At 42.1% G+C, this 17,744-nt stretch overlaps 1 protein-coding gene across 1 annotated transcript in view; it reads left to right on the plus strand.

Annotated features, from left to right (window-relative positions):
- Positions 1 to 453: 453 nt before the first annotated feature.
- The window catches only part of LOC132378989 (glutamate receptor ionotropic, delta-1-like), an 891,690-nt gene continuing 874,399 nt past the window's right edge, over positions 454 to 17,744 (plus strand). The window contains exons 1-2 of the mRNA XM_059946407.1: positions 454 to 633; positions 2,701 to 2,856. Of these exons, the coding sequence (XP_059802390.1) occupies positions 546 to 633; positions 2,701 to 2,856 (244 nt within the window). The 5' untranslated portion in view covers positions 454 to 545. The remainder of the gene's footprint in view (positions 634 to 2,700; positions 2,857 to 17,744) is intronic.

The following is a 17,744-nucleotide window of genomic DNA, read 5'->3' on the forward strand; positions in this document are numbered from 1 at the left end:
CCTAGTTTCCTCATCTCTCTCTCTCTCTCTCTCCCCCCCTCTCTCTCTCTCTCCCCCCCTCTCTCTCTCTCCCCCCCTCTCTCTCTCTCCCCCCCCTCTCTCTCGCTTTTTCTCTGCTAGTATACGGCGCGCTCCTTTTTAATCTGACTCCATCTCTCCGCGCAGTTCCATGTAGATACACACACGCACACACACACACACACATACACACGCATACTTACAGACATACATAGACACACACACACACACACACACACACACACACACACACACACACACACACACACACACACACACTGCAATCACGTGGCGCAGAGACACCTCCGCAATTTGGATGTTATGTCCGGGAGCTGGTTGCGAGAAGAGCCGGCTCCGCGCACTTTGCGTTTTCTCCTTGCCCCCCTCTCGCCCAGCCCGCGTTCACCCCCCCCCCCCGATTATTAATTGTCGCGGCCGTATATAGTGTGTATGTGTGTGTGCGCGCTTCCCTGCGGTGGGGGTTGTATTAGGATCTGCCCCGAACCGACTGATGCGCCAAGGAAAAAATGGAAGTTCTACCCCTGTGCCTCTTAGCCGCCTTGTCTTGGATTTTTGGCAGCGATTTAGTGCGAGCAGATTCCATCATCCACATCGGTAAGAAGCCGGCGACGACAAGCAGTGCCTGTATTGTGAATGGGTCGGTGAATGTCGAGGGTTAGGGGAGGTGGGGGAATGTTTGAGGAGGGTGGGCGGGAAGGCAACCGAAGTTGGGGCGGCTGCCTTCTCCTCTTCTATCTCCAACCAGACTCGGAGGGAACAGGAAAGGTGTGGGATTCCGTCTGGACCGACACCGGGGTGAGCTGTGAGCCGGAGCTCAGTGTTGGAATGTAGAACCGTGTTCTGCCCATCTCTCTCCCTTCCAACCCAAACCTCCAAACTCCACAGCACCAAAACCCTCGCGACCCAGCACTCAGAACCCAACAAACTTTCTGCCCTGAGCCTCTCTCCGTGCCTTCAGATTCGTGTCTAAATGAACCGCCGCTTTTCCTGACAACCGTCACATAAAAGTTTAAGGAGATCTCCCCTACCCTTATTTTCACTCCGATCTGTTTCCACTACCTTTTCTCATTCCCAGCTTTCCTGTCCCGATCTTCATTCCCTCGTCCCAATTGTTCGAACTCAACCACATTATCGCAACCGCCCTGAATACCTCTGCTCCCGACACAGAACCAGCTCCCTTCCCCTATCCCCGCCACCCTGCGAGGGACTGGGGCCTCTCGCCTCGGTTCATAATTGAAATGAAAGCGTGAACCCACGAAGGGCTCGACCGGAGCTCGGTTCAACGACCTGTAGCCTTGCACTTTACAGTCTCGTTTTGTCGATTTAAGGAATGCCAATTGCAATGGGAAGAATAGGGGGCAAGATAATTCAGCGGCCAGTAATCCGACAAAGAATGGGGCGAAGGGGAATGGGGGGGGGGTCAGGGTGCGCTCCCCAGAGGCGGCAGTGCTGCAGTTGCTCCTCGGTCTCTGCTGTGCATCGGGGTATACGGACACCTGTACACCATAAGGCTTCGGGCTTCGGACGCCAAGATCTGTCCCGCTTATACCATTTTATGCAGCTGTAGCTGGCCATAAAGCGGCCTAAGCGGTTTATTGCGAAGAGAGTACCAATCGAATTGCTATCATTTTGCGTCGTGAGAGTTTCTTAACTGTTTACAGTGATAACCCGTATACACACACACACACACACACACATGGATTCAGATTCGGGAAGGGTATACAGTATTAGTAACATGATGCACTTGTAATTAAAGACACCGAGATTAGATGTGTCCAAACAAACATTGCGGACACAGGGACCTGCCGTTTTGGGATCCAGCCCACCTTTTAATTCCAGTCCACGGAGAGAGAATGAAGACTCTCAAATTACACACAAACACAGAATCCTAACCTTAGCTTCAACCAACTTTTGCTATGATGCTGATATTTTCTCTAGTCAAGAGTTAGAAGTAAGGCGTCGTTGTTTTTACATCTTTCCTATGAACCTACTCTGTATGGGGCCCTGGAATATTGTGGAGGTCTGCGCAGGATTTTGATACTTGTGTTGCAGAACTCTGTTACACAGGTCTGGACTGTACAGGATGTCTATAAACAACCATACACTTTACAGGATACATGGAGTTGTACTATCCGAGTTTGACTATAACCAGTCACTGTGGACAGTAATTATTTTTATTTTAATGAGAAGTTAATCAGTCAGGCAACAAATTTATTCGTTTATTAATTACTTTATCACGCATTACTGACATTTTTCCTAGATGACAATTATTCCTTGGATTACTCCGCTGCATGAAGCTCCTGGGAGCGGGCCTTTAATGTAACCTCATAGACCAGTAAATAATGCCTTTTCAACAATAGTGTACCTATGGGACCAATGCATTCCGAGAGACTTGTTTTTGTGTTTATCAAGCGACACCAGTCTACACATTAACCAGTTGTTGCGTTATTGTTGGTCTTTAATTATTTTTATGCTTTTTGTTTGAAATTTCTGAATGAGGAAATGAATGGGAACTGGCTGTCAGACCTTTTATCACCAGCCCGGGTGGACAGTTCCCTAGTGCTGAAATGATTCTTAGGAACACTAGGAAAGACAGTTCAGGCAAACTTAGGAAATGATTGTAGTCAGACATCTTCTTAGCATGTTCCTTTCCCCTGACAGGTGCAATTTTTGAAGAGAGTGCGGCGAAGGATGACGAGGTTTTTCAGCTGGCCGTCTCCGACCTCAGTCTCAATGACGACATTTTACAAAGCGAGAAAATAACCTATTCCATCAAATTCGTCGAGGCGAACAATCCCTTTCAGACAGTGCAGGAAGGTAGGTGCATTAGAAAATAATGCAATCAAATCCTTCCCAATAACATGCTCGGCCTCTGAAGCAGAACCAAAAACCCAATTCCGAGTTTCTCAAATGTTTACTCCTCTCTCGTTGCATCATCGACGGAAACCAATCTGATAATACCCCCAAACAAACAACCGAGTGGTGCGTGAGGGGATCTCTACACGGCGGCCTCAGCCGGTGGTGGGCGCTGTTCGCTAAGGAATGAAGGAGTATTGTCACAGTTTTCCATTGATTGATGGTGGGGTAGGGATGATGGTGGGACTCGCTTATGACCTTAGCTATTTCCAGTAATGACACAGTCTCCCGATTTGGCTCCAGGGGCTTCCTGCGGGAAAACTCCCCCGGAGATAGCTGCTAACCAGCAAGTACCGAGTGCGAGGTTTCACTCAGTAATCACGGGGTCCAAATGCATCTGACGCTTTCAGTTGCAAATCCGTTCACGGGCGGATGGATTATTGCGCAATTCAGACCCTGTTTGCTTCCGCTGGTTTTGTCGGAGAGAGATTGCTGCATTGCATTCAAACTAATAATCCTGAAGAAAGGATTAAAAAAAAAACACATCTGCACGGGTTTAATGTAACTGTGCAGTATCCAGCTTTGCAGCTTCCTACTCAGAGGCGAGCCGCTGGAAACCCTGAGGGAGCAGCTGACAGAGGTTTCAATATTTGGATCTTCCCTACTCCCCCCTTCCCTGTTTGTGGGGGATAGAATACAGCACGGGCTCAGTACTTACCCGAGGGTACTGAGCCACGGGCATTAAGAGGATCTGCATCCCTGCGCTTAACATATGATGGATCTTAAGCAATGGATTATTGTTACGTAACTCAATACGGGTATTATTCACTGTACAGTTATGTGCTGTGAGGGCAGTTACCTTTGGTACGGGTTAAGTATTGCAGTGTGAGGGAATACTGCAACTTCATTATGCCAAGCACATTTGTTCGTCGTGTTGTTCCGGAAGAGCAGTCCTATCAGACTTTGAGTTAGCAGAACCCACATTGCGGACTTCTGCTACACAGTATTAAAAAAGTGTGGTGTAAAAGTGGTGTGGGGCGTTTGCGAGCTCACATTAGATGGGGACGAATATTTTTCATGTGCTTTATGGTAGTTGCTTTTGAGAGCTAACAGGCAAGAACGGCCATATCATCTGTTCTTCGTTTTGGCGGAAGGAATCCAACCAAGTTTAAATTAAATTACAAGTTACAATTACAATCTTTGAAAAGTTGTTTCACATAATATTTCTGGAAGGAGGTTATTTGGCCCATCTGCCACTTCATTCATAAGAACCTACAACTGTAAAACCTATCTCTAGGCGTTTTGCCTCCAATAATCTTCCCGTAATCCAATGTGCAGAAATGATCCGTGACATCAGATTTTACCGGATTGACCTTTGATCTTATTATGTTATATTATGTTATATTCCAATTGCACCCTTAACACTATTGACAATCAGTTTTGAATTGTCCAACGTTCATATCGGATTGAGTCAGAAATGGCAATAGATCTCTATGACAAGAAAGTATCTCCACAGCAATCATTGGGAAGCCTGCACTTCATAGTCATACTTCTGTTCAAATGTTAATTTCATTGATTTTTCTCCTACCAGTGAGTACATTGACCTCTGCTGTGCCCTTAGTTCCTGAGAATACATTTGCTCTGATCTATACCTTACTATTTTAGTCTTGCACAAACTTCCATTGTACACATATTTACAAGATACTTTAATTTTTAGAAAATTTATATCTTTTTTTGTGACAGATTTATAGTGCCCTCCATGTGTCAAATCAATAATTTGGAACAACAGAGAATATTGATTATGTTGATTTGAAGATAACTTTTATTTATTAACAAACAATAATATGCACAATTGGTGTTTGGTGGAAAATGTCAGATCTAGAATCACTTTATTTAAGACTTAGAGCCAGACTTTCTGTCTTGGCTAAGATGGTTTCTAGCAAAGGTTTCGACTTTCTTGCAGATATGAGAGTATTATATCATGAAACCTTGCTTTCCTACTTGCTGCCCATTATGCCACTGGTGCTTAGGGCAACAATGAATGTCCTCCATCTCTTTCCTTGGTCATCTTCTCTATTGTGCCCCACACGTGGTTGAGGGTTGTCATTTCTGCTTGTATGTTGTGGTGTTATGATCCCAGCCCCCTCCTTTGTGAGAATCGCAAGAGCACCCGTTGAGGGGGGGGGGGGGGGTCAGTAGACCCAGGAAGTGAGAGAGAGAGAGAAACGTGAAAAATTGCACGTCCCACCAGGGATACAGAATAAGATGCCAGCTACTATTGTCTCATGGAGACCACGTGAAAAGCCCTCGGGCAAGGTGGGCTGGTTGAGAGAGAGATTGCATCATCCCAACCTGATTGACACCTGCGACCCCGTGAGGAAGTATAAAGGAGAGTCTCAGGGGGACAGCCCCTTAGACGCACCAAGAAGACACGAGAGTGTCCCGCAGTAGCGGGAAGCCATTCTGAAGGAAGCCACGTGTGTTAGATTCCGGGATTGGAATCTGTGGCTGGAATCACAGGAAACCGCTTTAACTAACATCGGGGAGAGAAAACCAACTCTCCCCTGATTTCACGGAAGATTCATCAAGACTTGGCAAGTTCTTTCTCTTCTCCCCCCAATCTCTCTCTCTCGGTCGCCCCACGCAAAACGCAGCGATTTTCAAAGCGCTGAGGCCCGCAGACTTTCAGAGTGACTTTTATATTTCCAACGGACAATCTATTAACCCCTAGACACCAGCAGAGCTCACTTAATGGTGATGATTAATATATCCGCGCGTTAGATTGAGTGTTGACAATGTGCCCTATCTGAATGTATGTATTAACCCTACTTTTGTGTCCCTTTACGAATAAAACGTTTGAAAATAGTGACAACAGACTTCAACAGGCCTCTCTATCTTTGCTGGTAAGTTATCCAGTTACGGGATACGTAACAGTGATACCAGGTTGTCTTTGGTCTTCCACATTTCCTCCAACTTTCAAGGGTCCAGTGAAATGCTATCTTGATGATGGAATTGCCCTTCTCATCATATGCCCAATCCATCTCCAACATTCCTCATGATGATTGTGGCCTTGCCCTATTGATGATTCTGAATGAGTAGGGCATAGTTGGATATCTTTCTTGACCAGAAAATAAGGGGAAATCTTCTGAGGCTCGTGGTGTGGGATGATGACAGCTTGACAAAGTTGCTCTTAGTCATGCGCCAGCATTCTGACTCACAGAAGAGCGTGGACAGAACACTGTTCTGGTACAGCTTCACCTTGGTGTGGACACTGTATCTGGTTGATCTCCATATGTTCCTCATGGACCTGAAGACATTTCTAGCTTTTAGGGATAATCCACTTACAGATACATAGGATTGTGCTTCCGGAAATCCATGAAAATCAGCACAGTGATAGGGTTTCCCCAGAAGTTCTGAATTCCACCTGCACTCCCCCAGAGCTTATTAATAGTATAATTTGAGCATGTATTTTTTGATACTCATCATTGTAATTTTATAAATAATTTACTTTCGATATTTTAATTTAAGAACTGGAAGAAGTAACTTCTTTACTGGAATGAGTAAAACACAGCTACAGAGGGAGGTGGATGCTTTTCATGAAGGGATGGGGTCCTTGGGCAAATACTGATTAACAAGTTCCTGTGTTTGATGTGATACCTTAAGGGCGACTGTTCTGAAGTATATCTTATTTCCCTGTTGCACATTTATCCAAATAAACTCCTTTCATACATAAGTAATTATTTTCCAACCATTCAGATCACTTACTCACGTTCTGCACATTGTCTCCAATAATAAATTTGCATTGATCTTTTAATTTAGGATTTTGCTGGTGTTAAAATATAGGTTGTTTCTGATCAATAATGTCCTCAAGAAATTTTACTGCTTGGAAATTTTTTGAAGTAGACTGATAATGCCTTTCAGTGTCATTTTTGTATGTGTGGTAGTAAGGAATGATTGGTGCCAGTTTTGTATCCAATTTGACAGCACATCAGCTGAAGTGAAGATACTAATGAGGTTGAACAGTGTTTGTTCCTGCATCATGAGATGAGTGTGAAATGCAAATAGAGCACAGTACTCCTGTCTGCTGCATTTTAACATGGCAACCCTGGTTAGCTGGAAGTTTATGCCCTTGATTCTCTGAGCTCTGAATGTTCACTTTATTACGAGTGGTGGATTGGGCTCATTTGCTGCTCCACAGGGTAGGACAGAAAGTCAGTTAAGTCCTTCCAGATCTACTGCCAAAACTGTACAGTGGCTGGTTTAATGGAATGGTTGCTGTAGATTCTGTCTGTGTGCTTTGTTAGCACTTTGGGCATGCGGATAATTTTATTTTATAAGTGGGTGGAAATTTTTATTCAGTGGTGATTGCAGAAGGTCTCATGTATCTCCAGATAGAATTCATTTAGGTAGTCAAGAAAGCTCAGGTCATTTAGGCATGAACTGGAGATAATTCAAATGCAGGAAGTGCTGTGGTAGTGTCCAGTTAGGATGGAAACAGATGAAAGTATATCTATCTGCAGCTATTTGGTAGGGGCATTGGACAGGATATTTCACTATTAGTAATTCATCTGTTGCCCAGAGGCCACCTGAAAGAAGGCAAATGGATCCTCGATAAGGGTCAATGTCTTTGAAGCTCAAGCAAATTGCAAATTCAGTCCCAGCTAAAGTAGCAAAACTTTTGACCAGGGTTCACTAGTTTGGAATAATTTACCGTTTTTATGTATATGTGTTCACAGCAAAAAAAAAGTCCAAAGTTGAATCATAATCACAAGCTTTCATTGTGATACCCAATGTGAGAAATGAAGCATTGCATGTGCACAGTTAAAGTTGATGTGTGTGTTTAGACTACATGGCATAGGACCAGAATTAGGCCATTCAGACCACCGAGTCTGTCTATTCCATTCCAGTCCAGCACTCCTTCATGGCTAATTTATTATCCTTCTGAATCCCATTCTACTGTCTTCTCCCTGTAACTTTTGATACCCTGACTTATCAAACCTCTACTTTAAATATACCAAATGACTTGGCTTCCACAGCTATCTGTGGCAATGAATTTCACAGGTTTACCACCCTCTGGCTAAAGAAAAACCTCCTCATCTGTTCTAAAGGGATGTCCTTCTAATCTGAGTCTGTGTCTTTTGGTCCTAGATCCCCCCACCATAGGAAACATCCTCTCCACATCCATAGTTTTCCTAGTTCCCATCCTTTCTCTGACAAAAGAGGGAAACTGTTTTGATAGTGGATGACATGATTGGAAAAGCACCGTATTCTCCATATTGACTCTGTTCAAAGGTTCATATCTGAACCTTTGATATTACATTCAAATTTAATGTTAGAGAAATGTATACGATACATCCCGAAATGCTTTTTCTTCGCACCCATCCGTGAAAACTGAGGAGTACCCTAAGAACGAATGACAGTTAAATATTAGAACCCCAAAGTCCCCCCCAGTTCCCCTCCCTCCCACACGTAGGTGGCAGCGAGCAACAATCCTCCCTCCCTCACTGGCAAAAATGAAGCGCACCCGCTACTAGAACTCAAACGTGAGCAAAGCAATAGCAAAGACACAGACTTGCAGTTACCCCAAAGACTACATTGTTCAGCCGGTAATTTGACATGCTGCAGGCTCTCTGTCTCTCCTAATAAGGGAGAAAGAGGTGACTCCATTTTTCAATGAGTGGGGAGACATAACAAACAAGTCACTGGTTTATGATGTTAAAAGTTCTTTACATCACTTTTTTTGAGCTCTGTGCCTGAAGATCGCAAGGATCCCGGGTCCCGACACCCCCAAAAACACACGGGTCTCTTGTGGTGACACCAACCCTTGATCTGCCCATCACTAGTTCCTTGAGGTCCCAGGCTTCTGAATCCGTGCCGAAATCTTAGACCAAACCTTTGGTGTGCCAAATAGCGGCCGATTGTGGAACCCGAGAGCGTAGAACACAAAGAACCGTAGTCAGTGTGTAACACCAGGTCAGGGTCCTCAAAAGAACCCTGAAAGGGAAAAATAGAGATATTAAAGATGGAAATAGAACTGTTTTCGAAGATACAAACAAAGGAGTCGCCGTTGGGTGCCTTAACTACTTAGCTCCGCCTCCTCAGATAAAGGAAGAATATTTTTCAATCTAGGATATAATTACTAGACAAAGAAAGTGAATTGTATTTGTAAATTTGCATATTAAACTTGGAACCTTGTTGTGCTGTTTAACTCAAACCACGAACTGATACGTTGCCAATATTATTTGTTTGCATCCTTAGAGTATAATCTGTTTATGCCCTTGCCTCACCCACAACTTGAACAGTCTTTGTGCACCTCCAAGCTTAATCTCCCTATTAGTCTCACCACTACAGCACCATTTAATGCATTACCCTGCTACCATACCTTATAGATCCATTACTATAGTCCTTCACTGGCTTTTGATCTATCGTCAGACATTCTATCCAGGAATTTATTTTATCCCCATTTCAATCTGAAATGATCTAAGTATTTTAAATGTAAACAAATACATCATCATTATTAAAAGAAAGAGTGGGAAAGAAGATTTGTTATCAGCTCTTAGGAAGTTCTGTGCATGTGTTAATCAGAATGTGGTGACAGGTATTCAGAAAATAATAACCCTCTGCAACCTCATTATAACACAGCCCATCAAATCATGATCTAGGGTACCGTCTGTGTATTATTGTCTTGTCACAAGATGAAAATTAAATAAATGTTAATTTCACTTGTAAAGTGAGTAACCAGCGTAACTCGGGTGTCAAAGTTGTCCCCTGATAACTGAGTTATATTGAGTTTGCATTGTATCATTCGGTAGAGCCGCCACTGATTTAAGAGAATACAGACCTAATGAGGGCAAATGGGATTAATGTAAATGGGCAAAACAGCAGAATGGATGTGGTGGGTCAAAAGGCCTGTTTCTTGGCTGTATTCTATAAAATGTGGCAGATTAGAGGAAATCATTGCTTTTTAACAAGCTTTCACATAGAATTTGTTATTTTATATGTAAGTATTTTGAAAATCTGCGTACTCTACATCTACTGGTTCCCTTCACCTGCCTTTGTGCTTTCATCTTCAAAGGACCTCCTGTACACTGACTCGCACTCTTGACCTCACAGTCTACCTCATTCTGGCCCTTACACCTTATAGTCTGTCTGTACTACACTTCCTCTCTAATTACGACATGTAATTCTGCACTCTGTTATTGTTTTACCCTCGTCCTACCTCAATGTACTGAAGTGATAAAATAATCTCCATGGACGGCATGCAAATCAAAGTTTTTCACTGTACTTTGTTGCATGTGACAGTAATGAACCAATTTACCCATTATATTTGACAAATACAATTTCTCATAGAAGGTTTTCCTAAAATTGGATTGGGAGTAATGGATTAGGGATAGGGAGGATTTATTAAAGGACAGGGTATGGAGAGTAGAATCAGAATTGGACTCAGGTTTAATATCTCTGATATGTGTTGTGAAGTTTGTTGTTTTGCAGAGTAGCTTTCATGACTTTCATACGGATTGGTAGTTAATTGCTCCAATGATCAGCACTGACGCCTGAATTGTTCACAACTTACATGAAATACTCAGCTGAAAAGATAGACCATCCAAGTTTGCCTATAGTACAAAGCGATCTGAACATAAGGTCATAGGGAACTAGGAGCAGTAGAAGGCCACTCAGCCCTTCAAACCTCCTCTAGCACTCAGTATGATGTACCCGGAGTTCAAAATGGAAACAAACTTATTCGTTAGGAAGAATAAGAATAAAGAATATTCTTTGAAATGGTGAATAAGAAATGCTTGTTGGTGTGCTGAAGGATCTTAGTGTGCTTGCTTCTGAAACACTGAGAGCCGGCAAACAGATGGAGCAAGCAATTCAAATGGCAAATGCTGCATTCAGCTTTATTACTGGTAAGAGTGAAGTACTAGGGAAACTTTCTATATCTGTGCTGGGCTTCCATTTGGGCTCTGTACTTAAAGCTTAACTGCATTGGGTAGCTGTAGCATTGCGTTGCTCGATTGGTTTTTGGAAATGGTGTGATCTTATGCGGAAATAGTCACTAAGATTTTTCCTCAATCACTGCGATTATGCAGGCTGAGGAATCATCATATGGTAATAAATAATATACATAAAAAGGGCTTATCTACTGTGGCTGAAGAATTTAGAGGTAGGGTGTGTAGTCTCTGCAAGACCAGATGAGTATGTAGGGTCAAGAAATTTCTTAAGAACTCACTAATCTTTGGAATTCATTTTCCCAAAGGACTTTGGATTCACACTGGTTGATTATGTTCAAGACAAGAATACTGTACATTTTTTAAAAGAATGCTAATCAAGTGTCATGGGAATTGGGCAGAAAAGTGAACAAGACAGATCATTGGATGTAATCTATTAAATGACGGAGTAGATTCATAAGGTTTACCTGTTATGTTTCCATAAATCTTTTTCTGCCCTGTCCTAACTCAGATTTTTTAACCTCTGGAGTTCTACCCTTAATTCACTCACTCTTTCCAACATTGGCAACAAGAATGCAGTTATCATATCTTCCCTTTTCTCAATTTTTCACCAATCCCTTTTCTGGTTTTTTTTCACCCCTGAATGGTTATCCTTTAATCTTCTTACATTCATAGTCTTCTCTCTGGATGGAAGAAACTGCCTGCCACCCTGAACTGTAAACTAAACCTTCCAGAGTAACATCTAGAACTAAGCTTAGCATCCTATTAAGAAGTTCAGCGGCAGTTCCGATACTTTCCCCCATTCCTGTTAACCATTCCTATTCAAACAGTTGATTTTATCTGTAAGATTATGCAGCTTCATGTAGCTGGATAGAGCATGAAATAATTTTGATTGGCTTGGATCTGTACCTAATGATGTATTTCCTTTGAAAAATAAGCCAGATAACAAATCTAACTTATCTGCTGAATTTACTGTTACTTGTGCTCATTGCTGTCTACTCTTCCTGTAATCCACCGTGGGGTGTTTTGTTTTGTGCAGAGAGATGTATAAATGTAAGGTGTTGTTGTCAACTGTGTTCTAACAATAGCTTCTTATGAAGTGCCTTGGATTTCATTGTACCTCTCCTTGTTTGCTGAGTTGTAATGATTACAATATTATTTTCATTGCATAATATTGGTTTGACATAATGGATTCTGTTGAAGTCAGACAATATTTCTGCAGGATTCTTATTGCATTGTGGATGCTGCATTATTTAATGTCACATAAAAGAAACCATTAAGCAGCTGTTGAAAATCACTTGCGTTGGCTGCTTGGACATGCCTATACCAGGCAGGCAATCATTAAGCTTTTACATTCACTGATACTTGTCTCTTGCAAGAAAACTGTAGGCGATAACCTTAATATATCCAGCACAACACAAAGAGAGTGACATTGTCTACCTACAGAGATAATAGAACACCGAATAAATCTTTTTTAAAATTCAGATGTTCTGTGTTTTTGATATTGTGCAGATTGTTGCTATCACATTAATGTGTAAAGCAACTAATCAGGTAGTAAATTGCTGTTTCAGAAATTGATATTTCACCTACATTATTAAAACTGTTTCTTTCTCCAGTATGCAAAGTTAAACGTACCTTACTCTATCTTTGCTACATATCCCATGATACTTTACACATCTGTCAGTCTCCCTCCTGATACTGTTAACTATCCCTGAATCCATGTGCGTGTGGAAGCAAGAAATAATGTTTTCCATTACCATTCATACAGAAACTGCTTCCTAATGTTGCTTCAACATAGCTTGTACTTGGCTTGTCGAGCACCTCCACATCCTCCACCTTTAGCGGGACTTTCCAGTGCCCAAACATTTTAATTCCAATTCCCATTCCCATTCCTTTGTATCAGCCCATGGTTCCCTCTTGTGCTGAGATGGGGCCACCCTCGGGGTAGAGGAGCAACACCTTATATTCTGTCTTGGTACCCTCCAACCTGATGGCATTAATATCGATTTCTCTTTCTGGTAAGGGAATTCCCCGCTCCCCTTCCTTGATTCCCCACTCTGACCTTTTCATTCTTCTCACCTCAAGCAAGAGATGCTGGAAACCCGAGCAACACACACAAAATGCTGGAGGAACTCAGCAGGCCAGGCAGCATCTATGGAAAAAAGTACAGTCAATGCCGTGGGCCGGGACCTTTCGGCAGGACTGGAAGGATGTTGTATTTTTGTCTATAGATGCTGCCTAACTTGCTGAAATCTTCCAGAACTTTGTGTGAGTTACTTCTTCTCACCTGCCCATTACTTCCCCTGGGTCCACTCCTCCTGTTTCTCCTATGGTCAACACCTCTCCTATCAGATTCCTTCTTCTCCAGCCCTTGACCTTTTCCACTCACTTGGCTTCACCTATCACCTTCCAGCTAGTCTCTTTTCCCTCCCCAACTTTTTTATTTTGGCATCTTCCCCTTTCCTTCTCGGTTCTCGGCCTGAAACATCAACCCGTTACTCTTTTTCCATAGATGCTGCCTGGCCTGCAGCGTTTTGTGTGTGTTGCTTTATATTCAATTGCTCTTGATTCCTATATCTGAAGCATATAATTTCCATTTGTAAAACCACTTTGCCACCTTAAATACATTAATTAGATAACTCCTCAACGAATACACAAGCTAAGATTGTCTAATGATTTACCCCCTTCAGCAATGGTAGCAGGTGAATCAGTCCTGCAACCCTTTCATAGCCTCCCTGGTGAACAAAGTTGTCAGAACTGACCATGGAGAACGAAGAGGCTGTAGATGCTGGAAAACTGGAGCAACATACAAAGGATTTGGAGGAACTCAGCAGGTCAGGTAGCATCTATGGAGGGAAGTGGACAGTTCAACATTTCCCTCTATAGTTGCAGCCTGGCTCATTGAGTTCTTCCAGATCCATTGTGAGGAACTGAATAACTTCCCATACAAGTTGTAGGCTTGTGTTCTGATGTCTTCCCCTATTCTGGTCAGACTTGTGGCTGCCACAATGCCCAAGATCAGATAGAGCATGAGAATATCTTGACTGGCTTGGATTGGCATCACCTACTGCATTATCTTAATGAAATAATCCATCAGGCATATCAGACTTCCAAAGGAAACTTAATGATAAAGAAAAAGGTGACGCCTAAAGTAAACAAAAGCTCTATAATTTCTGGAAGACTAGAGCATAAAGTGCTGGAAATGTTCGGCAGGTCAAACGTCAGCTGTGGAGAAACAAGCACAAGAATTAACATTTTACGAAGGACCATGGCCTTTTGTTAGTACTGGAAAATCGGAAATGTTCATGATTTGTCAGTCATGGCCTCAGGAACAATTTCTTGGTCATTTTAATTTTAAAAATGTATTCATTATATTTCTGTATGTACAATAAGTGTAATTGTTACATGTCTTTCTCTTTATACATTGTACCATTAATTCACTATCTCCTCTTACAATGTGCTAATGCAGTTCCCTCCTTAAACAAAGGGAGAAATCAGGATAGGTACATGGATGGTGGGGATATGGTCCTGGTGCAGGTGTTGGGAGTAGGCAGCTTAAATGGTTCTGTGTGGACTAGACGGGCCAAATGGCATGTTCCCAAGCTGGACTTTTCTATGACTCTGACCCTTTTGCTCGGGTGGCTGATATTTTTCTGACAGGTTGGTTTCAGAAGCTAATGTCAGCCAGTTTTCATTTATGTGTCTCCTCAAAGTTGAGGTGCAAAGCTGATAATTTAATTTGAAACAGAGAATTTGATTCTCTTATAAAAACAAAAGCCCACATTGAATGAAATAGGTTGACAAATGATTTATAGAAAATCTCCTTTACTTGTGCTGTATGGCAGTGGGCTCTGCTGCAACACAGATAATAATTGGAGTGGTGTGGTTTTCTGTTTGGCAGGAAAGCCGATATCGTCATGCACCGTATGAAGCTCCAGCCTCTCCTCCTCACATCTTCCCTCTGATTCCAGACAACTGAACACTTTTCTTTGTAGGTCAGCAGTGCTGTGTCTCTCCAGGCATTGTATCCACTACACTGACTCCTCTTCGGTCCCCCCAGCTGCCAGAGTTTGACAAATCGAGGCGGGAAGAGTGAATGTACAAATAGTGAGGATTTACAGCCACAATTGGCTCTCCATCTTCTGCCGTTTAAAAGGGCTCAGGATGACCTTACAATCCAGAGAGCAGTACTGTTTCATCTTAAAAGACAGCTCTGATCCAACAAAACTACAATATTAACCCAGTTAAAAATTTACAGTTCAATAACACTGTAATGGCATTTAAATAAATAATTGACTTGCTTAATAACCCTGAAAAGCTGGTGTAACCAATTATGATAATGAATTAATAATACTACAGCATTGCTGTAAATACAGAACTTTAAGAAACAAAATGCACATTTGTCAATGTTGAATACTGAACTAAATATGGATCCAATGAAGGGATATTTTATAATAGGATAATTCAAATTTTAAACAACCCAAATCCTTGTTGGGTTCTTGAGCACCCCTCTCCATTCTCATCACGGTGCTGGCACTCACTGAACTCGGAAGTTGTTGATGGCATTCTGTTGGTGTGAGAGTCACTCTAAATGGACTAACTACTATCAAAATCACTGCACCCAGATGGCAAGCTTAGGAAGCAAGTGGGTGTGTGTCATTGGAATCCAATGGGCATTAGAATAACAGGTATTCATGTTGACCAGAATATTAACTGGTCACATAAATATTGTAGCTGCAAGTGCAGGGCATAGTCTGGCTACCTTGTGGTGTGACCTATGAGACTGCTCTCCATTTGGAAAGTCAAGAATTTTATAATGCCTGCATAAGTGCCAGCTCAACAGTAGAAACTCAGCACACCAAGGGCAAAGCAGCCCGCCTGTTGCTCGGTCACCCACCATCACACTCCTCACACTGGGACGCTATGGCTCTTCTGTGTTCTATCTACAAGCTGCACTGCAGTATCTCACCAAGGGTTCAATAGCACCTTCACCAACAAGAAGGGCAAAGGTAGCAGACAGAGATGCCACAGACTCTCCGAATCTTAGTAAGTCTTCCAGGTATTGAAAATATATTATCTTTCCTTCATGGTTACTGGAACTCGCTACTCAATAACAATGGAGGAGATTCCAGTGGAAATGAAGGATGTTGCTATGTTCTGGATGTGGAGATCCCTTCCTCTAAGCAGTAGCATGGTGCAGTAACCAGAGAGCCTCTCTATTTGTACACGACCAGGGGCCATTGGGAACAGCCAAGACTGTCTATTGGCATGCTTATCTCTGCTGTTATCAATGGTGGTACCTATTATTGTGGCAAGGGAACACACTAAACCTTGAATGTGCATCTATCGAGACACTATATAACTCCCCCTACCCAACTCTTCAGATCAGTTCAGCTGGACGTTGACCATCTTTTCCATGTAAGCGACGTCCTCTACAGGAGATGTGGCCTATTCATCATCTCCAATATCATGAGGCTGCAGCCAGTGGCAATGACAGTGGAAGATCTGCACTGTAGAATAGAAAGTGGAACAGCTGTGTGTAAGGGCCATCCGAATATCATGCTCCAAATTGACGCGAGCATCAGATTTCTTTCTTTGTAGACATTTCCCCTGTGGTAAATTGGTTTCTGTCAAGTGAGCAGATAGGCAAAGAGCAATCATGCAGAATATATAGACAGAAGAAGGCTTTCTTCCATACTTGCTTGGCAGTTTTTAATACCCTGTGGAATCTCCTTCATCTATTACATCTCACCATTCAGGAGATATTTCACACCTTCTCTCACGTTCCTATTTCCTTTTCAAAGCAGGTATGCTCTTTGTCCCATGCAAGTGATTATTGTCATGTGTTGAGTGCCCCACACACAACAGTTTATCTAAAACCTGACCAAGGTCGTGTGCAGTTTTGATATAATTTCACTACTTTGAGGTACTAACCAGTAGAAATAAATTCCATTTGCATTTTTATTGCTTTGATAACCTTTGATGTTGCTGATAATAATTTGTTTACATATGTCCCAGCATCCTTTTGCCCAGATGTAGAATTGAGTTTATTAGTTCCTATTGTTTCGATTTTCTTGTTTATGTTTACATCTCAGTGCACAAGTTCTCTGACTCTTGAACTGGATGGAGGGCGATCTATATATATATATATATATATATATATATATATATACATACAGGTCTGGAAGGTATCACTGCAGTTCATTCATTTCTTGGTCACCTCAGTCATTTAAATTTGCTCAGATATACTCAGCTTTCCACGGAAATTATCAGTAGTTTTTACCCTTACTCTCTCTTACCCTCCTCCCTCTACCTGTAGTTAAACTATAATTCCCTTGATACTGCCTATAACAATATTGTAAACTGTAAATAGTTCTCTAAATTTGTTTTCTGCAACAAACAGTGGATTTCTTAATTTTTCATTATTATTTTGTTCTCTGTCTTATCTGGCAGTACTTACTGTGAAATCTTCAAACATCAGTCGCTGGCAGCAGGGATTGCTCAAGTCACTCATTAACAGAGAACCCATTGAAATTGTGTTTCTACAGCACACCACCCAATAATAATAAGCTTTTTCATGGATAAACATTTATAGAGAGAGTCTGTTTCCCTTTGGTATGTCCTTGCACTACAGTGGCCAGAACTAGGAGCAATTTTCTCCCAGTACCTTCATGCTCACAATGAGTTATTCAGTCTTGGCATCTTGGTATTCAAGCCATCGCTTCTCTCATATGGGTGTGATTGGGTATCTCAGTGACTGGAAGTTGAGTGCTTTTGACATTGCTTCAGGTAATAGATGGTTTGACTTGAGGTCAATATTTCCGCTGGTGCCAGAATTAGCATTGTTATTCTGGGAGGGTTAGATTACAAATTAAAAATCATCAATGTAAGTACGTAAAA

This window comes from Hypanus sabinus, chromosome 21 (genome assembly GCF_030144855.1).
Source record: "Hypanus sabinus isolate sHypSab1 chromosome 21, sHypSab1.hap1, whole genome shotgun sequence".
Taxonomy (NCBI): Eukaryota; Metazoa; Chordata; class Chondrichthyes; order Myliobatiformes; family Dasyatidae; genus Hypanus; species Hypanus sabinus.